At 37.2% G+C, this 27,108-nt stretch overlaps 1 protein-coding gene, 1 non-coding gene and 2 pseudogenes across 2 annotated transcripts; 2 read left to right on the forward strand and 2 right to left on the reverse strand.

The window, feature by feature from the left end:
• Positions 1-4,853: 4,853 nt before the first annotated feature.
• LOC148568106 (small nucleolar RNA R71) lies at positions 4,854-4,957 on the reverse strand. Its single transcript, XR_015882796.1, has one exon. It is a non-coding gene; the product is annotated as a small nucleolar RNA R71 (small nucleolar RNA).
• Positions 4,958-15,367: 10,410 nt separating this feature from the next.
• Positions 15,368-26,772, reverse strand: LOC148568107 (nudix hydrolase 17, mitochondrial-like; annotated as a pseudogene).
• On the forward strand, positions 15,581-16,691 carry LOC107639232 (protein NDL2-like; annotated as a pseudogene).
• LOC148568108 (uncharacterized) lies at positions 16,855-18,239 on the forward strand. Its single transcript, XM_088483551.1, has 5 exons — positions 16,855-16,914; positions 17,527-17,606; positions 17,714-17,807; positions 17,906-18,060; positions 18,125-18,239. Exons 1-5 carry the CDS (start codon positions 16,855-16,857, stop codon positions 18,237-18,239), a joined length of 504 nt encoding a protein of 167 aa, XP_088339677.1.
• Positions 26,773-27,108: the final 336 nt, after the last annotated feature.

Consider the following 27,108-nt stretch of genomic DNA (forward strand, 5'->3'; position numbering starts at 1 on the left):
AATTTGATAATTTAAATATGATATTTGGATTCAGTGAATTTTTCTGAGTCGGAAAACATAGTTTTCTGGATAAAAATGCGCATTGAAAATTTGACCGGCAGTACCGGCTGCCATCTGTCTGGTACTGTGGCTGAGAAAGTTAATTATATGTAAATAAGGTTAAGAAATTAGGATTTAAAATTAGGAAAGGTAGAAATATTTAAAATACGATTTAAAACTCTAATCTTAGAGGTTTTGGCCCAAAATTGGGCCAACGGAATAAACCAAGTGAACCGGACCAAAGTGGGCCCAAGACCCAACATATATAAACATTAGTTATGAGCATTTCAGCTCATTAACCTTGAAGAAAGAGGGTAGGGGCGCTGAAATGGAGAAGAGAGGAAGAAGAGAGAAAATCCCAACTTCATCAAACTTCAAATCATCATAACTTTCTCTCCGAAACTCCGATTGACGAGCCGTTTGTAGCCACGCATCGCTCTTCTCATCCTCTTCAATTCTATCTGAGTTTTGTAGTGAGTATTCTATTCATCTCTGCCTAGTTTTCGAAATTCCCTACTGTTACGTGTTTTTAGGTAGTTACTGTTAAAATCTTGTAATTTTGGTTGTTTAGGGATACTCTAACATGGATTCTAAGTAGGTTCTATCCCTATTTCATAGAGACTGAGGTAAGAAGTACTCAAACCCTTGTGATTTATCAATTTCATGAACCCTAGGTTGATTATAAGTGTGAAAATTGGTTATGTTAGTGTATTTGGTGATTTTGGTGCACAATTGGGAGGTTGGTATTGCTTGTGGAGCTTTGGTGAGGCTTGGAGCTAAGGGTTGGTAGAGACTTATAAGAAGAAGCTCAAGTATTTTGGCTACAAGAGGTACGATTTAAGTTTCATTTAAGTACCGTGTGGTGTGATGAGAATTCCTAGGCTAGATGCCCCTAGGATTAACTTTGGATTGTGTGAATGGTTGGTACTAATATGCATAATTGATATGTAATGTAAATTAATGATTGGATTGAGAATTGTGTGAATTTGTATGTTTGGTGTGTTGAGGATTTGATGAATTGGATAATGAATATTGGTTTGTGGAATATGCATTTAAATTGTAAATTTGGGGTGGAGGCTGTGAATCTTGGGCTAGAGGCCGGAAAGAGGTAAGGAAGGTAAGTTGATGTGTCTATTGTGTGATGATATAAGAGATTGGATGGATTTTAGAAATTGAATGTGTGAATAATTGGTTTGGTTATTAAATAATAAGGTTTGAGGAAGTGAGGTGTGGAATTTGATAGTTTTGGGTGAAACTGTGTAGATGAGGTACGTTTGATTTTGGTTGAGTGTAATTATATGAATGTGGTTGGGTTGTGGCCATTTGGATGAGTGGAAATGAATTTGGCTTGTGAACATTGGAAAAATTGGTAATTTCCTTTTTTGGGTCAAAACTTATTTTTGACCAACTTCGGCGGTCCGTAACTCGGTCCTCGAACTTAGGAATTCTTCTAAATCGAATTTTTATGAAAGTTTATTCAACGATCTTTCCAACGGTTTGGAAATGGTTAAAAAAGGAATTTTGTAGAAGAAGTTATGTGTGTTGGAAATTTGGGGTTTAAAAATGTAACTTCTACAGCTTTTTAATTTAGTAAAATTTTTGGTAAAACGTACCCCGGAGCGCTGATGCCAAGGCATCATAGGCTAGTTTCACTAGCATTTTTCTGTTAGTTTTAGTTGTTTTATGCATTTTCTTGAGCTTAAAGTAACCAAAAATGGTTAAATGAAGAACAAAGTAATGAACCATCCAAACAATATGATTTCGATGCAAATTCCATGAGTTTTAGTTATATTACTTAAATGCTATGAATGAAAGATTTCTCATGAAATTTTGCAAGACTTTGATGCAATTGTTTGGATGATTTCAGGGAAGAAGAGGCTAAGCAAGGAAGCAACAAAATCAATAAAGGAAGCTTGAATATCACATGTGGAGTTTAAGTTCCAGTTTAAGCCTAAACTGGAGCTTAAACGCCAAAATCATGAAGGATAAGAAATGCTGGGATTGAAGTTTAACCTCCAGTTTGACCTCAAACTGGAGGTTAAACGCCAGAATGAAAAGCCTCACTTAAGGAGCATTCCACGTTTAACCTCCAGTTTGACCTCAAACTGGAGGTTAAACGCCAGAATGAGTATGCCACCCAGGGAGGAGTTCCACGTTTAACCTCCAGTTTGACCTCAAACTGGAGGTTAAACGCCAGAACCAGGAAGAGTACCAGGGGCCATTCCACGTTTAAGCTCCAGTTTGACTCAAACTGGAGCTTAAACGTGTTCGATAGTTTTTTCACTCCAGGGTTGCTCTCTCCATCTCCACGTTTAACCTCCAGTTTGACCCCAAACTGGAGGTTAAACGTGTTCGACACCTCCAGGGCCACCATTCCAAGCTTCCACGTTTAACCTCCAGTTTGACCTCAAACTGGAGGTTAAACGTGTTCGACCTCCAGGGCTGCCCTTCCTATCTCCACGTTTAAGCTTCAGTTTAACCTTAAACTGAAGCTTAAACGTGTTCGACTACATGACTCTCCAGGGCTACCTTCTTCCATTTCCACGTTTAAGCTTCAGTTTAACCTTAACTGAAGCTTAAACGTGCTTCTACAAATGGCATCACTGGAAGTGTCTGGCGTTTAAGTTGCAGTTTAAGCTTAAACTACAACTTAAACGCCACTCTTGAAAAAAGGTTTCTGGGCCAAAAATATTGTGATTTAAGTTAGTCTTTGAGCACAATTATTAACTTAAACTTACTTTGGTATGAAACCCAATTGAATATCATGGTTTATGGGATTGGGCCTGAGGGATTGATGAGTTTGAAATCTCATTTATTGAGTCATGTGCCATTATTTGATTATCACTAAGTTGGCTCAATAAATGTTACAGGATTTGGATCAACAACCTCATCAAGATTATGGATCATAAACCCAAGACAAAAGGAAAGCAAGGAGAGGCCTCAAAGCCCAAGAAGCACAACTGAAGCTCAATATAGAAAGTGTATAAATAGGATAGAAGTTAAGTTAGAAGGGACTTTTACATTCATTTTTAGCTAGTTTCTTTTTCTTTGTAATTGAATTCAGAGCTATGATTCACTAAACCCCCTTTCATTGGGTTAGGGAGCTCTATTGTAATTCAATGAATCAATAATAGTTTATCTTCTTCTTCAATCTTTTCTCTTGAATTTTGTTAGAAAGCTTCTCGATTTAATTCCATTGAGTAGTTGTCTTGGGAAAGAGACTACTCATACTTGGAATCCTTCGGAGCCTTGGGAAAGGAATGGAGGATTCATGCTAGAGAAGCTTTCTCACAGTGGATTGGATTGGGGTTTGGATGGATATTGTGACATGTAATCCTACCAAATTGTGGTTCATGAAATTGTGTGGTATAATCAGTGATCAAGCATCATCTCTTCTTATGAACATTTAAACCAAGGGATTGGGAATTTGTTTGTTTTTAGAGAGCATTGGTGAGCCAAGGAATTGGGATCCAATCATATAAGATTGCCAAGCAAAATTCAATGAATGCATTGGTTGAGGAAGAGATTTACATGTTTTGATTCGGAGATTTCAATATCTCCTAAACCCAATGAATTCCCCATTTCTGATTTCCACTTTCTCTTTACATTCTGCAATTCAATTCTTGCAATCATCCCCATTCCCTTTTAATTTCAGCAATTTACATTTTGCTCTTTAATTCATGCAATTTAAGATTCAGCCATTTAATTTTCTTGTCATTTACCTTTCCCGCCAATTTTACATTCCGCAATTCTCATCTCAAATCTTGATTCCGCTCAACTAGAACACACTTCTAATCCGAATTGCTCACTCAACCAATCCTTGTGGGATTCGACCTCACTCTATTGTGAGTTTTTACTTGACGACGATAACCGGTGCACTTGCCGGAAGGAATTTTGCCGATCGTGCAATTTCCTAAATCGTAGCATAACACGTTTATGCGCATCAAGTTTATGGCGCCGTTGCCGGGGATTGGTTTTCGATTGACAATTCTCAAATTGGAAGCTAACTAGATTGAGCAATTTTCTCTTGCTTTGTTAATTCTGTTCTAAATACTTGTTGAATTTTAATTTCTGCACTTGGTTACATGCTTTCCTTCTTTATGCCTTTAAATTCATGCAACTAACTCACTGACTCACTAACTGTTTGAATTAATTCCTCAATTGAGCTGACCATACTCTTCCATTAACCAAGAGTATTTTACCTGTTTGTGTTTGAGCTGTGTTCTTGTATGACAGGTAGGAGAGGAGAGACATCAACTCCTCCATATACCGAACCGGAAAGGACCCTTCATAGACTTAGAAGGGAAGCAAGAGGGAAGAGAGTAGTGGGAGAAGAGGAATCTGAAGGAGAATCTGAGGACAATTTTGAGGAAGCTCTAGATCTCAACATGGATAGAGAAGTTCACAACCATGAGAGAGCTGATGGAAACAATGCCATTCCTGAGAGGAGGGTTCTTAGTTCATACATAAACCCAACCTCTGGGAATTGTGGTAGTAGCATCCAGAAACCACCCATTCAGGCCAACAATTTTGAGCTCAAGCCACAGTTAATATCATTGGTGGAAAATCATTGTTCCTTTGGAGGAAGTGCTAATGAAGACCCAAACCAACATCTCACAAAATTCCTGAGAATTTGTGACACTGTGAAGTCCAATGGAGTCCAGGAAGATGCCTATAAACTGCTCTTGTTCCCATTTTCACTTAGGGACAAGGCAGCTAAGTGGCTGGAATCATTCCCAAGGGGGAGTCTAACCACATGGGATGAGGTGGAAGGCAAGTTTCTGGCACATTTCTACCCTCCACAAAAGGTCAATAGGCTTCGATCTGAGGTCCAGACTTTTAGACAACAAGATGGTGAAACTCTCTACGAGGCATGGGAGAGATTCAAGGACTTGACAAGGAAATGCCCACCAAACATGTTCCATGATTGGGTGCAATTGCACATCTTCTATGATGGGCTCTCTTATGAATCAAGGAAGGCTGTAGACCATTCATCAGGAGGTTCATTGAACAAGAAAAAGACCGTGGAAGAAGCCATTGAAGTGATCGAGACAGTGGCTGAGAATGAGTACTACTATGCATCAGAAAGGCACAACACTAAGGGAGTCATGGAGCTGAACCATGTCGATACAATTCTAGCCCAAAACAAGGTGTTTGCCAAGCAACTAGCAGAGCTTACCAGGCAATTAGAAACAAAGCAAGTGGCTGCAATACACACACAAGATCAAGAGGAAGTAGGCATTGAAGGAGGTGATTGGGATGAGGTTAACTATGTGGGAAACCAACAAAGGCAATCATATGATCCACACTCCAACACTTACAACCCAGGCTGGAGAAACCACCCAAACTTTGGGTGGGGAAACCAACAAACCCAACCACAAAACCACAAACCTTACAACCACAACCAACAAAACAATTCCACATACCAAAACTCCAACCAAAGATCATACCAAGCCACACAAAACACTTACCCCCAATCATCATATCATGGCCAAAATAATCAACATACCCAACCTAATCCGAACCAACAATTTCAAGATCAATTAAACCGGATGGAAGGAATGATGGCAACCATGAGCCAAGACATAATTGAATTGAAGAGCTTCAGGGATGATGTGAGAACTACCTTAAGAAACCATGGTGAAAAACTCAAAAGGTTGGAATCTCAAGTAGGAGAGCTATCTCAACAGGCACCCAAATCAACTGCAGTGTTCCCTAGTGACACAGAAAAGAATCCTAAGGGGGAACAAAAGAGAGTAAGATGGGAAGAGTGCAAGGCCATCACCATATTGAAGGAAGTCTCAGAAGAAGAAGGAATCAGGTCCTCACAGCAGGAACCAGAAATCTTGAAAGAAGATGTGGAAGAAGTTAAGCAGGAAAGTGGAACTGAGCAAGCCAAGGATCTGCAAAAAGGCATGATGGAAGTATACCAACCAAAAGCACCATTTCCTGAGAGGTTAGGAGGAGGTGAAAAAAAGGAAAACCTATTCAAGGTTTCTAGAGACATTTAATTCTCTGCATGTCAATATTCCCTTTCTTGAGATTCTTCATCAAATGCCCACACACATCAAGTATTTAAAGGAATTGTTAAGCAAGAAAAGAGTTTTGAAGGGAGGACAAACGGTAACAATGAACAAAGAATGCAGTGCTCTCATCAAGAAGGACACACTCTCTAAGAAAACGGACCCAGGAAGTTTTCATATCCCTTGCATCATAGGGGAAACAAAAATTGACAGAGGATTCTGTGATCTAGGAGCTAGCATAAATGTGATGCCTCTAACTCTTATGAAGAGGCTACAACTGAACGAGGTGAGATCCACTGATGTAATCATACAACTGGCTGACAAAACTCAGAAGCAAGCTGAAGGGGTAGTTGAAAATGTGCTGGTGAAAGTAGGAGATTATTATTTCCCCACAGACTTTGTCATTGTGGACATGGAGGAAAGCTATTTACACCCTATCATTCTGGGCAGACCATTTCTAGCCACTACTAGAGCGCTCATAGATGTAGAACAAGGAGAACTAATTCTGAGAATACATGATGAACAGCTCATTTTCAAAGTCTTCAAACCTGCATCTGAGCCTGAACCAGAATCTGAAAAGCCTAAAGATGATAGTAGCCATCCGTGTTTGGGGGAAAGTAATCCAGCAGCTGAGACTCTAAAACAGTCATTGGAAGGCAAACAAGAGTTGCAAGAGTTAGAGCCACAAGAATCAGTGGAAACAGATCAGAAGGATCCTCCTGACATAAAGGTCAATGAAGAAATCCTCAAGAGAAAGGGAAGAGTGATAGGGAGATTTCCAAGAGGATGGAGAAACAAGAAAATTCCCACTGAAGGTTTTTCTCCGGGAGATAAAGTGATCTCAAGTCATTATCTGCCAATCCCACCTGGCCTCCAGACCATTCCTTCCCAGCTCCCTCAAGTGTTCACAATCAAGAAAGTTCTTTCTATGGAACATTTAGAGGTCATGAATGAATCAAGAGGGGACGTTTTCATAGTGAGAGGAGAGGACGTCAAGCACTACAATCCACCCTAACAAGGGACAACCGTCAAGCTAGTGACGTTAAAGAAGCGCTTCATGGGAGGCAACCCATTTTTTTTAGTATCCTTAATCTTTAGTGCTTTGCTTTACATCTAATAAAGCATGGTTTCTTATGCATGAACTTGAATCCTCAGGACAACTATTGATTAAGTGCACTAAACCGTGCATGTAAATTACAATTGGTCTCTAAGTTTGGTGTGCCTGATGGCACTCCCAAATCTTACTCAAATTGAATTCCATCTTTCATTCAAGGTGCACAACCAAACATTAAGTTTGGTGTTCTTTTTGAACACAGTTTATGAAAAGCAAGAAGTTCCTCTGGATTTCAAAATTCATGACAAGTATACCATTCACATGTTTTAATGCTTTAGTTTCAATTACTTAGGGTAGTCACTTTGTTTAGAATCAAGGAGCCAAGGTGACTATGATTTATTAGAAATATGCACACTCATTAAGGACAACCAATATGGATTTCATGTCATCAGGAGACTTAACCAAAAACTAAGTTTGGTGTCCAAATAATAAGTGTGCATACATGTAGAAGTCACGGCTATAAGCTCATAAAGACAAGCATTGATTTACATGTGCAAATACTATTCATAATTCACATGGACCGAAAAATGATAGCAAATTTGTTTGTTTGTGCAGGTACAAAAGAAAAGACAAAAATGGAGGAAAAAGACAAAGGGAGGTACGTGCTTGGTCAAAAAGAAAATTCATAAATCTTTGAAACTAACACATGGGAAAAGGAAGTTCTGCAAGAAAAGAAAGCTACATGTACAACCTAATGCATCCAGAATACTTCCAAGAAAATGAAAAGCCAATCGTCCTTATCTACAATTCATATATTTACCATCAAGCCACCCTTCACAAACCACCCTAGCCGTTCATTTTTCACTCATGGGCACTATAAAGAACCACTTGGGGAACGAGTCCCACACCATCAATCCTCCTTCATACACTTTTTCCTTCATCATAGCATAACCATCTCTTGCCGAAAACAATCTCACCACACCTCCAACAACACTTCTTGCTTCACCTTGTCAACTTTAGTTGTCACTTACCAAAATGGCAGCTTCATCTAGCCACAAAAGAAGAAAAGACAAGCAGCCAATGGAGGAAAACAGGGGATTCGATGCATGGAGATACAGATCAGTGTTCCATGAGATTCAAGCCGAATGGATGAGACCTAAAACGGTACTAGCTGAGGTCCCCTTTGAACTTGAAAAGGATGAGTTCCCAGGTGTTTGGGAAAAGATCAAAAAGAGGAAGTGGGAGCTCCTAACTAAGCCAATCACTAGAATCAACATCAACTTGGTGAAGGAGTTTTATGCAAATGCAGTAAGGGAGGATCAAACCAAGAACCCCACATACAAAAGCTATGTGAGAGGGGTGGAAGTTGACTTCAGTCCCAAAGCAATCATGAAAACTCTTGGCCTGAAAAACATACATTTCAGCCAAGCAAGTTATGAAGAAAGGATGAGAGGAGAACCTGACTATACAACTATTGCTGAAGACCTTTGTGCCATCAGAGCTGAATGGGTGAGAAAAACAAGAGGGGCTCCAAGAGTCTTGAGAAGAGGAGACCTAACACCTGAAGCTAAAGGGTGGTATGCAATAGTTAGGAGATCCATCCTACCCACTGCAAACTCTTCAGAAATAGTCCCTAAAAGAGCCATCTTGCTACATTGCATTATGGTTGGAGGAGAGATCAAAGTTCATAAACTCATTGCTGAACAGATACAAGAGTTTAGTGAGAAAAGTGACCCTGAATCCTGGCTTCATTTCCCTAGCACCATCATTAGACTATGCATCGATGCCCAAGTACCACTTGAGGATGAAAGACCTAATTGGCTATATCCTGGGCTGGCCATAACTGCACACAGAATGACTCTTGGCCCAACTCCTCCAAGACATACAAGAAGAAGAAATGAAGAAGGGCAACAAGTGGAAGCCGAGCAAGAAGCAGAACAAGCAAGACAGGAAGGAGAAGACAGAGAAGAAGAGCAAGAAGAGCAAGCAACTCCTGAAAGAAGACAACGAATTCCCAGAGACCCCATGGATATGAGCAGAATGCAGGAAATCATGGAAGGAATGTCTCAACAATACATGAGGTCTCAGGAAAGACAAGAAGACTTTCATCTAAAAATGATGGATATGCAAAGGAACTTTGAATCAAGATTCTTTGATCTGCAAAGGGAACAAAATCTACACTTACAGGAATCCTTCAGCCACATATGCCAACACCAAGATGCCAATGTCTTGGCAATCAAGGAAGCCACTACTTTACAGAATGCAAGATACTCAGTCCAAGCTGACTACAACATCAGTTCGCAAATCAAGCTTATCTACATAGGGGAACATCTACACAAGATGGACCCAGCATTCCCAGCTTATGATGAGTATTTCAAAGGGAGGAAAGAAGGAGAAATAAACAAGGCAATGATCCTTGAAAAAGGAGTGGAAGAAACGATGAAAAAGGCTGGATTCTGGAAAAAGCTCATAAGAAAAGACAAAGGAAGCACAAGTGGTCAAAAAGAGGCAGGAAGCAAGAAGAAGCAGGATCCCAAGAATTAAGAAGAACCAAGCAATAAATAAGAGGTGGTCTCGTTCCTTAATAATCAAATGATAATTGGTGAATTGTCTTTATGAACGTGTTTTCATCATAAGTCATTTAAGTGTTAGGTGGAGTCTTTTTTTTTTATGAGTCGTTTTTTTTAGTATGTGTGTTTGTTAATTGCTTTGAATAAAGTGAATGCTTAGATGTTTGGATATAACTTCACCTTCTTAAACAAGTGCCTGCCATGCTTGTTCTGTTTCCAAAAATAAAAGAAAAGCTTGAACAAAAGTAACTTGGCTAAATTAGTGACAAATCAAGTAGAATTAAGTGGTGGTATGCATGCTTGATTGTTTAGTCACATCACTAAAATTAGAGTGTAGAATTATCATTTTTTATGTAGAAGTAAAAATTGTCTATGGATCTTGATGAATAAATGTCTTTGGCCATGAAAAAGAAAGAAAAAGGAAAAGAAAAAGCCACGGAAAAAGGCAACCAAAAAGCAAAAAAATTGAGAAAATAAGCTAGGCACCAATGGTTTGAACTTCTGAGACAAATGCCTGTGGTGTTTATGTATTAAGGATATGCTTGGATGACTAGGTTCTGAGGAGTGTTTCAACACTTGGTAACTTGGGTTAACTAACCCGGGATTATCAACCAAAAGTCCATTATCAAGAGCAACCTCAATACAAAACATTTAGTCACACAAAGAGGTGCTGGGCACCAATGTCTCAAGAAGGAATGTGAACTAAAATGCCTAAAGTGGATATGTGTAGTGCACTGATAAGAAAAAGAAAAGGCCAAAGGCTTGTGCAACACATGACACTAAGCAAACAAGGAGCAAAAGAAGCTCTAAGAAAAAGAAAAGAAAAAAACAAAAGAAAAGTGCCAAAGACATAAGAATAACAGGAGGCCATAGCAATTTTTGATGGATGCAATGAAAAAGTGATAATCCTACCTGATAAGTATGAAAAAGTGATGCTGCAACTTTCTGCATAGAACCCTTCTGATGAACTTCAAATGCTTGCTAATATAGCCAATGTAATTACTTTCTGTTCATACTGTCTTCTCAAATAACTCAGGACTTGCTTAGGGACAAGCAAGTATTAAGTTTGGTGTTGTGATGCCAAGGCATCATAGGCTAGTTTCACTAGCATTTTTCTGTTAGTTTTAGTTGTTTTATGCATTTTCTTGAGCTTAAAGTAACCAAAAATGGTTAAATGAAGAACAAAGTAATGAACCATCCAAACAATATGATTTCGATGCAAATTCCATGAGTTTTAGTTATATTACTTAAATGCTATGAATGAAAGATTTCTCATGAAATTTTGCAAGACTTTGATGCAATTGTTTGGATGATTTCAGGGAAGAAGAGGCTAAGCAAGGAAGCAACAAAATCAATAAAGGAAGCTTGAATATCACATGTGGAGTTTAAGTTCCAGTTTAAGCCTAAACTGGAGCTTAAACGCCAAAATCATGAAGGATAAGAAATGCTGGGATTGAAGTTTAACCTCCAGTTTGACCTCAAACTGGAGGTTAAACGCCAGAATGAAAAGCCTCACTTAAGGAGCATTCCACGTTTAACCTCCAGTTTGACCTCAAACTGGAGGTTAAACGCCAGAATGAGTATGCCACCCAGGGAGGAGTTCCACGTTTAACCTCCAGTTTGACCTCAAACTGGAGGTTAAACGCCAGAACCAGGAAGAGTACCAGGGGCCATTCCACGTTTAAGCTCCAGTTTGACTCAAACTGGAGCTTAAACGTGTTCGATAGTTTTTTCACTCCAGGGTTGCTCTCTCCATCTCCACGTTTAACCTCCAGTTTGACCCCAAACTGGAGGTTAAACGTGTTCGACACCTCCAGGGCCACCATTCCAAGCTTCCACGTTTAACCTCCAGTTTGACCTCAAACTGGAGGTTAAACGTGTTCGACCTCCAGGGCTGCCCTTCCTATCTCCACGTTTAAGCTTCAGTTTAACCTTAAACTGAAGCTTAAACGTGTTCGACTACATGACTCTCCAGGGCTACCTTCTTCCATTTCCACGTTTAAGCTTCAGTTTAACCTTAACTGAAGCTTAAACGTGCTTCTACAAATGGCATCACTGGAAGTGTCTGGCGTTTAAGTTGCAGTTTAAGCTTAAACTACAACTTAAACGCCACTCTTGAAAAAAGGTTTCTGGGCCAAAAATATTGTGATTTAAGTTAGTCTTTGAGCACAATTATTAACTTAAACTTACTTTGGTATGAAACCCAATTGAATATCATGGTTTATGGGATTGGGCCTGAGGGATTGATGAGTTTGAAATCTCATTTATTGAGTCATGTGCCATTATTTGATTATCACTAAGTTGGCTCAATAAATGTTACAGGATTTGGATCAACAACCTCATCAAGATTATGGATCATAAACCCAAGACAAAAGGAAAGCAAGGAGAGGCCTCAAAGCCCAAGAAGCACAACTGAAGCTCAATATAGAAAGTGTATAAATAGGATAGAAGTTAAGTTAGAAGGGACTTTTACATTCATTTTTAGCTAGTTTCTTTTTCTTTGTAATTGAATTCAGAGCTATGATTCACTAAACCCCCTTTCATTGGGTTAGGGAGCTCTATTGTAATTCAATGAATCAATAATAGTTTATCTTCTTCTTCAATCTTTTCTCTTGAATTTTGTTAGAAAGCTTCTCGATTTAATTCCATTGAGTAGTTGTCTTGGGAAAGAGACTACTCATACTTGGAATCCTTCGGAGCCTTGGGAAAGGAATGGAGGATTCATGCTAGAGAAGCTTTCTCACAGTGGATTGGATTGGGGTTTGGATGGATATTGTGACATGTAATCCTACCAAATTGTGGTTCATGAAATTGTGTGGTATAATCAGTGATCAAGCATCATCTCTTCTTATGAACATTTAAACCAAGGGATTGGGAATTTGTTTGTTTTTAGAGAGCATTGGTGAGCCAAGGAATTGGGATCCAATCATATAAGATTGCCAAGCAAAATTCAATGAATGCATTGGTTGAGGAAGAGATTTACATGTTTTGATTCGGAGATTTCAATATCTCCTAAACCCAATGAATTCCCCATTTCTGATTTCCACTTTCTCTTTACATTCTGCAATTCAATTCTTGCAATCATCCCCATTCCCTTTTAATTTCAGCAATTTACATTTTGCTCTTTAATTCATGCAATTTAAGATTCAGCCATTTAATTTTCTTGTCATTTACCTTTCCCGCCAATTTTACATTCCGCAATTCTCATCTCAAATCTTGATTCCGCTCAACTAGAACACACTTCTAATCCGAATTGCTCACTCAACCAATCCTTGTGGGATTCGACCTCACTCTATTGTGAGTTTTTACTTGACGACGATAACCGGTGCACTTGCCGGAAGGAATTTTGCCGATCGTGCAATTTCCTAAATCGTAGCATAACACGTTTATGCGCATCAAGCGCACGCATAGCCAACGCACATGCGTCACTCACGATTTTTACTCTCTCATGTGTGCACCTGGTCGACGCATATGCGTCGCTGCACTGATGCAAATGCCCCATAGAAAATCCAGAGATTTGCGTTGGAATTGTGCTGGTTTTGTGCGAGGAGCACAAAACGCACCCACACGTATGCGTGGCTGAAGCGCACGCCTCACCTTACTTTTCTACCATCCACGTGTGCGCATGGGCGACGCACACTCATCACTTTGTTTTTCTTACTTCCACGCGCACGTGTGGGCGACGCGCACGCGTGACCCTGTTTCCAGTAAAAGTTGATTTTGAGTTTTTAAAGCCGAATTTTAGACTTTTAAGCCTTTATTCTCACCCTTTAAGTCTTAAAGCCTTATAGTATGCCTAGTAATGAAAAGAAGCTAGGACATGTGGTAACTTGTGGAGGAAGTAAAGTGAGAATCAATGATGAATGATGAGTAATGATGATTGTATGAGTTACTGAGGGTGATGATGGAAGTGTGGTGTATGCCGTGAGCCAAAGGGTTGTATTTAATAATGATTATTAGCTCGTTATGGGTTATGTTATGAGCCGGATGGCTATGATAAATTTTGATTTATGGCTAGAAGTGAAAATATGGCTTTGAATGATTGCTTTATCTTGGGCTCTCTTTCTCGAAAGTGCAACCCCAGAGAGATGAAGGAAGGTGAGGATCCCCTTCCTTATTCTTCCTGGTATTGTAAAATCACACCCAGCGAGATGGTGGGAGGTTAGAATATCCTCCTTGGTTCCTCCTGGGCATATGAGAACGTACCTCCTGGGTAGATGCAATGGTTCTGGTTGCGCCCCACTTGCTCCAGGTTGGTTAGTATAGAGGCTCCCCAGGTGGACACAAGGGTTGTGGCATTGATCCACTTGCTCTGGGATGTGATGAGATATACCTGCCTGGGTAGATGCAGTGGCATTGATCCACTTGCTCCAGGATGTGGTGAGATATACCTGCCTGGGTAGATGCAGTGGAGTGATTCCACTTGCTCCTGGTTTGGTATTCAGACTCCTGGGGTAGATGTAGACTACAAGAAAAATACCCATTCAGCCACACTTTTTTTAAGCTACATTTGAAAAGCGTAGCCTATTCTATAAATATGCTACGCTATTCTCCGTGTTGCCTTTTTATAAGAGAAAAGGATACACAATTGTGGCATCATTTAAAAAGTGTAGCCTTAGGTATTATAGAAATCACTTATAAAGCGTAGCCGTAGGTTGATATCTATAGTTTCACTTTTCGTATCAAAGGAGACGCTTTTAGAGGGTAGCCTATTTGTTAAGTTTTTGGTGCATTTTAAAAGTGATGCCTAATGTATCTAGTACAAAAAAATTTAACACAACTCACAAACACTTAGTAATTTTTTGTTTCCTTTTCACCAAATCACATACTACACTCTAGGGTCTGCACACAACCCTATTCTCTCAGCACCACAAGACGCAGCCATGCACCCTCAGTCCCCCTCACGGCTCACGAATGGTGTCGCCACATTTCCTATCTCAGCCCTCTCTCTGCCGCGCCTCTCACCATTTGCCATCACCCTTTCCCTCTCAACCCTCTATTTGTCTCTCACCAGCCACCGTCATGGCTTTCGTCACCACTCACCAGCCTCAGAGTCACGACGGTGCTATGCTGCTTCTCGCCTCTCGGTGATGATGAGTTGACGGCCCTCAGTGACAACGAACGCGAAGTGCGACGGCGCTTCTCTGACCCTCAACGATGACTAATTTTCCTGTCTCGGTCACGACGGTGTTGTCCCCAGTCGTCCTCTTCTTCTCTGCCGCTAGTCTTCTTCTTCTTCTTCTCTTTTTTGACCTCTGCTCAAACTCAGGTAAATAATTATTGTTCTGATTAGGGATTTTGATGATTGGAACTTCTGATTAGGGGTTTTGATTATTGTTCTGATTAGGGGAGGTTCTGCGATTATTTGTTTTTTAATTAAGAAGCATCATGTTCTATTTTTAATTTGTTTTTGGTTTTGATATTTCCCAATTATTTTCAGGTTTTCAGGTACTGTGGCTGCTGGGTTAAGGGGTTGTTGGTTTACGGACTACTCTGGCCGAGGATCATGATGCGGAACAGGCCAAGGATTTGCTTCGGTGCTTCAACGTGTGTTATATGATTGACATTGGATTACTCAATTTTCTCTGACTTGAAATTCTCTTGTTGATATTTTCGTGATCTTTGTTTCAGGAAAGTGCCATGAATGGCAGGCACAAGGTTGAGAAAAAAGGTTTAATATGTTACTCCTCTTGATTTTGAAGTTCTTTGATCTCAGTTTCTTCAACCTTTTTGTAATTTAAGCATTCATTTCCTGCTTCCATCATGTTAAGCTGTGTTTGATTGTTTTGTGCTCATCATGTTAAAGCTGTGTTTGATTGTTTTGCAGTGTTACTTGATGTATATATCTCCTCACTGTTATAAATTCCTTCATTGATAATATTTTATGTTCTTGCTTTCTTATCATCTTGTACTTTGTTCAAGAGTTGTTGCAGTTGGGAGCTCCTGAGATTGTTCCAGATTATCCAATTCTTTCTGTTGACGACCTAGCAGATCAAATAGCCGAGGTTCTCAACTTTTTTGGGTGAGTAAGTTCAAGCTTAATCTGTAATTGATTTCCATTTAATGACATAAAGAAAATTAGTTTACACCAATTTCCATTAGGCTTTGAATATTGGTAGTTGTTCATTTTGAGAAGGCAATCTGACCCCAACATTCTTTTTGTATGCAGTCTTAGTGCAGTAATGTGCATGGGAGTAGCTGCCGGGGCTTACATTCTTACCTTATTTGCTGTAAGTTATTATGTTGGTGCTATGCAGCCTCTCCCCTTTTTAAATTACATTAGAGTTTCAATGATGGATCGTTCAATTTTTCTAATGTTTTTATGTGTTTACTGTTTACAATAGATGAAGTATAGACAACGTGTACTTGGTTTGATACTTGTTTCACCTCTATGCAAAGAACCATCTTGGACTGAGTGATTGTGCAACAAGGTTCTTTTTCTATACCTAAAACACTATGTTGTCTTGTAAAAATAAATGTTACTTCTTTCTTATGATTTTGGTAACATATGCAGGTCATGTCAAATTTACTCTATTTTTGTGGCATGTGTGGGGTGGCAAAGGAAATGTTGCTGAAGCGGAACTATAGCAAGGTATACTTTGTGCATCCGAATTCCCTCTTTCTACTTCCATTTAGTGAGGCTGAGTTATTTGCTTTTATTTATGGTGATAGGACATTCGAGGTGGTGCTCAATTCCCAGAGTCAGATATAGTTAAAGCTTGCCGAAGGGTTAGTGAATATTTTTTGTTGTTGTACAACAACTCTATTATTTCTGTTTCATTAGTGCTTCTGATCACTCTTGCTGGTTTCATTAGTGAATTTAGTTTATTATGCATATTATTTTTTATTATAAGGCATATTATTAGTGCTTCTAGTGACTCGTGCTTATTTAATTTTTATTAGTGCTTCTGATCACTTTTGATTCCAAATTGATGATTCCATTGTTGATTTTATCAGAGAAAACATGAATTCAGAGGAAGCTGCACAAATTCCCAGAAGAACTAGTAGGCTTCATCTTCTACACAAAAGTTTGCTTCATCTTTAGTTAAGTTTTATTTGCTTTCTATTTCTTTTTGGTCTTTAGTTTCATCCTATATTATTATTAGTTAACTGGTTTCAATTTCGTTCCTTGGGTTTGAGTTTCTTCTCCAAAATCCCTGGTTGAATCATGGATAAGAGCATGTTAGCTGGTTTTGAATCACTTCTAGAAGCTGATCAGCAAAGAATGGCATCTATGATGGAATAGGTTCAAATTTGTGACAGGTACCTCCTCTTCACTCTATCTGTTAACTAATTCCATGTGTTTTGATTTATGCTTCATGTTCCTAAAATTCTAAGTTAGGTCAGCACAAATAGTTTCAATTGGGACAAGGCTTGAAGGTTTATGCTTATATCTTGAGTGCTATCGATTTCTATAAACACAGTCTGCAGATTCCCATAGATTTCTGATTTGCTGTCTTTCTGCTTATATCTTGAGTGCTATCCATCTCTAATTTATGTTGTTATTACTTGAGTTTTCTTTTTTAATTATTGTAGTTAACTTGTTATTACTGTGATTTTATTCTGTTGGTTGATTCTATTAGTTGATTCATGTTCTTGTTATTTTTCTTTTTCCATATTTTTTTTAACTATGATTTTCTATTTAGGTTGTTACTATGATTTCTATACTGCATGATTTTTTTGTTGCCATCATCTTCTAACTGCTTCTCACTGCTCACCCAGCACCACCAGCATCTGCTGTCTTTGCCGCCACTCCTCTATTTCTTTTAATCTTGAAGTTTACTGTCTTTGCTAACTAAATTTTCTATTTCCCTTTTGTCGTGCCGAATTATTGCAACAGGTTGATAGCACCGTTAAGCATAAACAAAACTTTGATAAATTTCTGATTAGTCAGAAACCCCTTTCCAACGTTAATACGAGGTTCAACCTTTTTTTTAAAGCTTCATGGCTATGCTATAGTATTGCTATATTCCTTTACATAATATCTAAAATTTTGCTTTCTTTATATGATCTTTGAAATCAAATAGTGCTAAAAAACGTGATCACTATTACTCACTTGCAAAAGATTTTCTCGAGATTACACCTCGGAAGACAATTGGAGAATTGAAGGAATGTAAAGAGGTTAGTCATTTTTTATTATTTTTCACTTTCTTTTTATGTTCATCATTCAAGTCCAAATTAAAATACTAATGCCCTTTTTATTGTTACTTTTCTTTTAGGATGGTGATTATGCTGTGTATGGTACAATTATGGGAGTGATTGGTGGACCTGATTGGTTTGTTGCTCAATGTAGATGTGGCACTGAAGTTGTTCTGAAGCTTGGGTCATACTATTGTGAAAAGTCTTCAAAGCATGTTGATTTATTTTCCTTGAAGTTATAGTGTTGGTATGAGGTTTATTTATGTTGATTATTTCATTTGTATATATTATAAAAACAGGTATAGAATTAAGGTGAAAGTTATTGATTCCTCAGGGAGTGCAACCTTTGTCATATTTGAAAAGCTTGGATGCCTTTTGCTACATAAGTCCTGCACTGAGATTTTTATTATTTAAATAAATTATTTAGTATAATTAGGTATTTATTTTTATTTTATAATATTCAACTTATTTAAATAAAAATACAAAATTATTATACATGTAATTATATTATTAATTATTATGTTGTATTAATAATTATTAGAAAATTATATATATATATATATATATATAATGAGATCTAAGGCTATATATATATAATGAGATCTAAGGCTACACTTATATACAGTAGCTATAGTATAGAGGAAAAAAAAAGAGACCTAAAGCTACACTTATATACAGTAGCTATAGTATACAAAAAAAAAGAGGGACCTAAGGCTACGCTTATAAAAAGTAGCTATGGTATACAATGGGGCTACGCTTTACAAGTGATGCAGTAGCGTTGAAAAGCGTAGCCTATTCTGGAAGAATGAAAGCTGAAAAGCGTAGCCTTTGGTCCTAAATAGCATCACTTGAAAAGCGTTGCCTTTTCCCAAACGCCAAAAGCGTAGCCCTTGGTGCAGAAAAGCGTAGCCTTTGAGAATAGGCAACGGCCGAATAGGAATCACCCCAAAAAGCATAGCCGTAGCCCAAAAAGCGTAGCCGTAGCCTAAGGCATCATTTTTTTTTCACTTTTAGCTACACTTTTTAAGTGTACCTGAATGGGTATTTTTCTTGTAGTGAAATAGTGGTTAGCCCCTACTTGCTCCCAGTCGAGTATGATTTGAGATTTGTGAAATTATCTGAGTTTCAGATTTTCTTGGGTAGATCCAGTAGGTCAGCTCCACTTGCTCCAGGTTGAGATCCGAGATTCTGCTGACCCTATGTCATAAGTGTGGCCGGACACTGTCAAAGTTCCAGACGAGCTCGCCCCTGTGAATAAACACCAGTGTGGGTGTTGTGTGATTATGTTTATGCTTGTGACTAACTCGAGTTGGGGATGCACGACAGAGGGACAGTCCAATGGTTAGCTACCAGGACTTTTCGGGTTAGCTTTATAACTGACAGATGAGACTCATTAGCCATAGAGCAGGCATACATCATTTGTATATGTTTGAATTATTTGGGTTTGCCTATTTGTTTGGATTGATATATCATATATGCTATGTTACCTGACTATATTCTATCTGTTTTACTTGTACCTTAATTGTGTATTACTTGTCTATATTGATTGTGTTTCTTCAATTGAGAGGTTTCTCATGCTTGTGTCGGTTGACACTGAGGGGTGTTCTTGTTGAAATGGAATAATGATATGATTAATTTAAAATGATGATTATTGAATGAGATAATTTGAGTTCCCTGGGTAGATGCAGTGAAGTGATTCACTTGCTCCAGGTTGATAATGAGATCATGAGTTCCCTGGGTAGACGCAGTGAAGTGATTTCACTTGCTCCAGGTGAGGATATAGAATTGCTGAGACAGAATGGTTGGGGATGGTTTTGTTTATAATTCTGATTGTGAATCGTCGGAGAGTTAGAAAGTTGAGAAGCATGAGGAATATGAATTAGATTTAGCATTCCCTTATGACATTTGCCTATTCATGGATTAGCGAGAACATATGATGAATATTTGGTGAAAGAAAGTTTAGGATGCTTAGTGAGTTTTTATTACAATGCATTGTATTTATTTGGCACTTTTACTGTACTGGAAACCCATGGGTCGGAGGTTCTCATTCCGTATATATCTCTTATTTTTCAGATACAAGTCCAGGTGCTCAGAGGTGAGCTGTGGTTCATCTGAGAGATGGCGAAGATCTTTATATTCTCTACCTTATATTTTGCTTAGAATCTCTCCACCTTTATTTTGAAAAAGCTTGTTTTATGTATTGAATTCTTTTAAACTTGCCTATAGAGGCTCTTATGTTTCTTTTGGGAGAGATTAGGAGATACTGTTGTCAACTACTTTCATACTGTACCCTAGCCGGTCTAAACTTTGCGGGTCACGACTAGTGGCTATTTACTTATGATATATATCTATATACTGTCCTTGTCTTACTCTCCTTTATGTCTTTAACTGTATATCGCTTTCGACTTCACGCTTTATATTTAAGTTGTCGATACGTGAGTGATACGACTTCGCGATTTTATTTTTACTCTTTTTCAGGCTTCTCGTTTAATATTTCCTTTCAATATATATATGATTATGTATTAAAAATCCACCTGAGAGTCGTACCACCATAATATCATTGACTTATGACTCGAACATAAGAATTTGAATATTAGGGTGTTACATTATTCTTTGCAAATGTATAATATTTTGAACTTTTAGTTCACAATGTCCTAATCATGAGTCTAGATGCATCAACAATGATGCATTCCAATTGAGTTCTTTCTCAAGTGGCTTATTCTCTCTCCTCAATGTTGAAAACATTGATTCATCAAAATAACAATCTGAAAATCGAACTTTAAACACATCTCCTATTTGTATGTCAAGATATTTCACTATAAAGGAAGAATCATATTCCACACAAATTTTTAATTTTCTTTGGAGTCCCATTTTAGTGCGATAAGATGGAATAATTGGAACATATATCGCACACCCAAATATTCTCAAATAAAAAATATTTGGTTGTTGGCCAAAAGCTATATGTAGGATAAAAATTGGTGGTAATTTGTTCGCCTCAAATGAATAAGTGTTGCAGTATGTAAAATCGTATGCCCGAAACAAAAATAGGGAGATTTGTTGTCATAAGCATCTAGCAATTAATTGGAGGCATTTAATAAACGATTCTCCTAGTCCGTTGTGTATGTGAACATGTGATACTAGATATTCAACACTTTTTTCGTTAGCCATATAATAAGCATCAAAATCTTAGAAAGTAAATTCACCAGCATTATTAAGACAAAATTTTTTTATTGGATTTTCTGAAAAGTGTGCTTTTAATCAAATAATTTGAGCAAGTAATCTCGCAAATGTCAAGTTGCGAGAAGACAATAAGCACATATGTGACCATTTCAAAGATACATCTATTAGGACCATAAAGTATCTAAAAGATTTAGTGGATGAATTGGTCCACATATATTTCCTAGAATTATTTCTAGAAATTCAGGAGACTCAAATCCAATCTTTATTGGTGATGGCCTTGCAATTAACTTTTTTTGAGAACATGTAACATATAAGAATTCACTAGATTGAAGAACCCTTTGGTTTTTTAGTAAATGTTTATGGAAGTTTTCAATATTTTTTTGCATCATGGTTATTCTAAGATGACCCAATCAATCATGCTAAATTATGAATTCATTTGGACTAGTAAACTTCTGGTTTATAATGGCATATGATTTTATTGTACTTATTTTAGTATAATATAACCCATAAGAAAATAAGGGTAACTTTTCAATATAACATTTTTATTTGAATAATGAATTAGTGATATATAAATACTCATGATTTTTCTCTTTTATTTTTTCAATTTCATATCTGTTTCGACGAATATCTTTAGAACTCAACAAGTTCCTTAGAAACTTAGTAGACAATAGTATATTACTTATTATGAATTTTGTTCCTGTGAAAAATAGAATTATAGCTCTTTCGGAGCGTTCTATCACATTGCTTAAGCTAATAATAGTATGAGTAAAGTGTCGTTTTTGTTCCCAACGTTTGGGGTAAGTCCTAAACTTATCCCTAACGTTTCAATCGTCATATTTAAGTCCCTAACTTTTCAAAATTGACTCAATGTTGTCCTGCCGTTAGGGATCCGTTAACAGAATTGACGGCGGGACAAAATTGAGATGATTTTGAAACGTTAGGGACTTAAATAGGACGAAAACGTTGGGGACAAAAATGATACATAGAAACAAATTTTAATTTTATCCTTCAATAATATCAATTTTTTACTGTACATAGTATTTAATTATTTTTAATCACATCTAAGTTAATTACACTTAATCACATTACTTTCATTCTAAATAAATTTATTGTTTTATAATTTTACACTTAAAGTTATAAATTAATATAATAATATAAAAAATTTATTTAGAATGAAAGTAGTGTGATTAAGTGTAATTTACTTAGATGTGATTAAAAATAATTGAATATTATATACAGTAAAAATTGATATTATTGAAGGATAAAATTAAAATTTATTTCTATGTATCGTTTTTGTCTCCAACGTTTCCGTTTTATTTAAGTCACTAACGTTTCAAAATCGTCTCAATTTTGTCCCGCCGTCAATTCTGTTAACGGATCCCTAACGGCAGGACAACATTGAGCCAATTTTGAAACGTTAGGGACTTAAATAGGATGATTGAAACGTTAGGGACGACTTTGAAACTTACCCCAAACGTTGGGGACAAAAATAATACTTTACTCTAGTAGTATTAATACATTCTTCTTTTGATATAAGATGAGTAAATATATGTTACTTTTGAGAGTGATATGCAAACTTGCACTACCTGCAAGACAAATATATTCATTATATGTCCTTGTCATTTTATTCAAAAATAAATAATAATAAGATCATAACATGAAAATATACCCATTATCTCTTCACTACAAGAAACGTTGTTAAAATCGACGGCCAAATCGACGGCTTGGCCGTCGATAATATTAAATATCGACGGCAAAATAGACGTCTGAGATGGTCGCTATTAAGCTTGTCGATTTTTTAAAATTCTAATAAAATCGACGGCTCTTGTAGCCGTCGATAATAATTTAATTAAATCGACAGCATTTTCGTCTATAATATGAGTTTGGAAATTTTGTCTCCTTACTAAAATCGACAATATGGACGTCGATATTATTATTTAAAATCGACGCCATTTTTGTCGATATTTGAATCAATAAAATCGATAATTTTACCGTCGATATTATTATATAAAATCGACAGCTTTTCTGTCGATATTTGATTCAATAAAATCGACACAATTGCCGTCGATTTAATTATTTAGATACCGACAAATTCGTTGTCTATATTTTGTCTATTTTAAATTTAAAAAGCGACAACACGGTCGTCGATTTTAATAGCCATATTTTTTAATTATTTTTTATTTGAAAAATATTAAATAATTAATACAGATAAACTTTTAAATATAGAAATAAAATTTATACAGAATATTAGATAACAAGATAAATAAACTTTTAAATATAAAAATAAAATTTATACTAAATATTAGATAATGAGTTTACAAACTTATCAAACTAATAAATAATCCTCTAACATAAAGACTCAAGACAAGATAAATAACTAAACTTAGACTTATATTTGTTTAAATTGTAATCCACCAATAATACAAAAAATTCAAATTAAAGTAAATAACTAATAATACTACTAAACTTAGGCTTATGGGGTTAGGCTCCAGCCATATTGCTCCTCCCAGCACCACATTCAGCTTCACTACCGGATATGCAGTGCATCTCCTTCCCTGTCGCATCAACAGAAGCCCTCATTGTTAACTTGTGGCGTGCACCCAATATACAATGGCATCACATAAAGACAGGGTTAAATTAACCAGCAAAATTTGAAAATAATAGCAATGGTTATTTTTTCTTCCTTTTTTTTTTGGTGGAAGTTCTGCAGATAATACACTCCAAGAAGGCCATTACTGAGTATATTAACTATTAAACAAACTTCTTGTGACTTGCAGATAATACACTCCAAGAAAGCTTCAAACATTAATAATTGAAACATTCAATTCAATTGATTGCACAAGTACTTACCCATGTTCTTTGACGAATGTTCTGCTCTGGCCAGAACTCAAGTGTACCCTTCATAGAAGGTATCATGGGTTTTGCTCTTGAAGCTCCATTTCCCCAATTTACCCTACAATACACAAACTTTGACTTAGTACTACAAAGGTGTAAGAAAGAAAGAAAAAGTCAAAAAGCAAAGGCTAAGGCTTAGGCTTACCCCAGCAATGCCTCGCACCCCAGCTTCCTCTATAGTCTCTCGCAAAGCTGCCTCCTTTTTGGATTCATCAAGTTCCCACCCTCCCTAGCATTTTGAAAACCACACAAATAATTAACATTTGGATTATTGAGTAATAAGAAATAAATTAATAACAGGTAGGGTGCACTGTACCTTTGAGAATAGCATTCCTTTGCCTTTCTGACTTTCTAAGAACTAATAACCAGAACTTCCAATTCATCTAAATTGCCCAACCAAGTTTTCTTCTCAATCTTATATCTATATGGTATGCATCTGCAAATACGGTACACGGTATTAGCAACTTTTAATTAACCAATTCATTTATTCAGAATAGGGTCTTCTTGAGAAATTCTCTTTTTTGTTTTAACAGAGAACTACTCAGCATAACCCAACCTCACCATGAGAAACAAAAACCGAAGAGTAGAAACTAGAAAGAGGAAAATGTCCCAAATTTAATTGTGTTTAAAGCGTCAACAAATTAATGCGAACAGTTTACATCATACTAATTTGAGAATAAAATTAATGTAGAGCATCATAGCTTGAAGCATTCACATCATCATAGGTTGCATTCAAAGCAAAATCATGTCCTGGCTTCTCACTGTAAGTTTGATCACCTGATGAGTATTTTGGAGGAAAAATAAATCTCTCCCAAAACACACAAATCTAACCGGCAAGTGTACCGGGTCGTATCAAGTAATAAAAACTCACGGGAGTGAGGTTGATCCCACAGGGATTGAAGGATTGAGCAATTTTAGCTTAGTGGTTGATTTAGTCAAGCGAATCAAGATTTGGTTGATGGTTTTGTGACTTGCAGAATTAAATTGCGTTGAAGTAAAGAGAACAAGAAATAAATTGCTAAAACGTAAAGGACAAGAAATTAAATAGCAGAAACTTAAAGTGCAAGAAAGGTAAATTACGGAATCTTAAAGTGCAAGAAATGTAAACAGCTGGAATTGTAAAGGGAATTGGGGAATGGATTTGCAGAATTTAAACAAGGAAAAGTTGAATTGCATTAAATAGAAGAGGGAAAGGGAATTGAGATTGAACCGGATATGAAGCAGAAAAGTAAATGAACATAGAAAGGAAAGAAACAGAATGTAAATTGGGGATTTGGATCTCAGGACCCAGAGACTAGAAAACCAAGTCTAGATCTCAATGCCTTCCTAGATCCAACAAGAACAATTGGAAGGGAATTGTAAATTGCAAAGAGAATAGATGAAGAGCAGTTAATCGGAAATGAAATTCAATTAACAGTAAAGAAACAGAGAGATCCAAGATTGAGATTGAAACAGAATTTCTTCAATTCTCCAATCCAAGATCCAAGACAAATGTAAAATGAAATTGAAAGCAATAAAGAAAGTAAAGTTCACTCAAAAGCTCTCCGAAAACTATTATGAAAATTCCAAAAGGAAAAGCTCCCTGAATAACTTGAATTCTATCCTATTTATACACTTTCCAAAATGATCTTCAAGCCTTGAGTTGGGCCTTTGTTCTTGGTGGAATTGGGTTGAAAGAGGCCTTGGTTGATTGCTCTTGAAGTTTGAAGAAGAACCAAAGTGAACCAATTGAACCGGTTTTGAAGTTAGCCATAGTTGGACCTAACGTTTGAGCCAAAGTTAGGGGTCTAACTTTGGCTCCAACTTTTCATAGCAGCAAGCAAAATTTACTGGTATGCACGTTGGTGCCAACGTTAGGGGTCTAACTTTGACCCTAACGTTGGCCTTGTTTAGTGCTAGTGGCGCCAACGTTAGCCTCCAAGTTAGGGGGCTAACGTTGGCGCAAACGTTGGTGCCCCTCCCTTGTGTCTTCATGTGCCAACGTTAGCCTCCAAGTTAGGGGGATAACGTTGGCTCAAACGTGGGGAGCCGAGGGAGTAATCTTCATGCCTAACGTTAGCCTCCAAGTTAGGGGGCTAACGTTGGGGCTAACTTCATGCCTCCTGGTTCAATTTCACTTATTCCATTGTCCTCTCTTCACTTCTAGCCATTCCTCTTTGCTTCAACCTTTCTCCAAGCTTTCTTCACCTATCATTAATCAACCAAACTTATCAAAGCTATGCTCAAAATCATGAGATATTCATTCTTTCACAATATGCAACAAATATAGCATAAAACCTCATGAAATGGCATAAATTCATATATGGTTGGTTCAATCAAGGGAAACATGAAAATCTACTCAATTAGCTTGCTTGTAGCTCAAGAAAGTGCATAATTCTAATGAAAACAAAAGAAAAAGACTAGCTAAAATAGGCTAGGATGACTTGTCATCACAACACCAAACTTAAAGCTTGCTTGTCCTCAAGCAAGAAATAGATTTATCCTCCAAGGTTTTTTTTCAATTAAGATGGATTTAGGAACAATTGTAATGTGCAGTGAGTGAAGTGATCAAGTATCAGTGGGGTGAACTCTAAATCATATGCTCATACAAGGGCTTCAGTGCTCACTAGTCCTTACATATTGAGAGTCGTAGGTCTTAGGATTTCCATCCAAATGGTATCATGGAGGTCTCTTTATATGTAATCACCTTGAAGCAGCTTATAGTTTCTGTGCCTTGGCCTCGACTCTAAGTATCATGTCTCAAAGCGGCTCTTTAGATAAGCTTTCAATCAATACTCCTAATCCAGTTGGTTTTAAGGTATTAGGTGTTAAAGCACCCCTAAGGATTTACTTGCTCAAGCCTCTTTCTTTGACACAACTCAACCACAAGCATTTTACTAGGCTACCAACTCTTTGAGTCATTGTTTCTTCTTTCTTTTCTGCCTAGTAATTGATGCTCAGAACCTTGGGCCATGTTCTTTTTGTTTTTGCATTCTCTTTTCTTTCTTTTTGTTTTGTTTGCTGCTTCTTGGATCAATAGATTTTTGAGAATCTCCACAATACTTCTTTGAACTTCATGTCCTGCCTATGAGCTCCCATGTAAGTTTTCACAAGCATGCAACCTCAATACATGATCATACAACTAGAACCACCACTTCTCCTAATCTTTTGCTTGCCTCAAAACTGATTGATTCCTCAATCCTTCTTTTCAAAGAACTTTCATGTGATG

The sequence above is a fragment of the Arachis ipaensis genome, chromosome B4 (assembly GCF_059453495.1).
Source record: "Arachis ipaensis isolate K30076 ecotype BB chromosome B4, ASM5945349v1, whole genome shotgun sequence".
In the NCBI taxonomy this organism is placed as follows: Eukaryota; Viridiplantae; Streptophyta; class Magnoliopsida; order Fabales; family Fabaceae; genus Arachis; species Arachis ipaensis.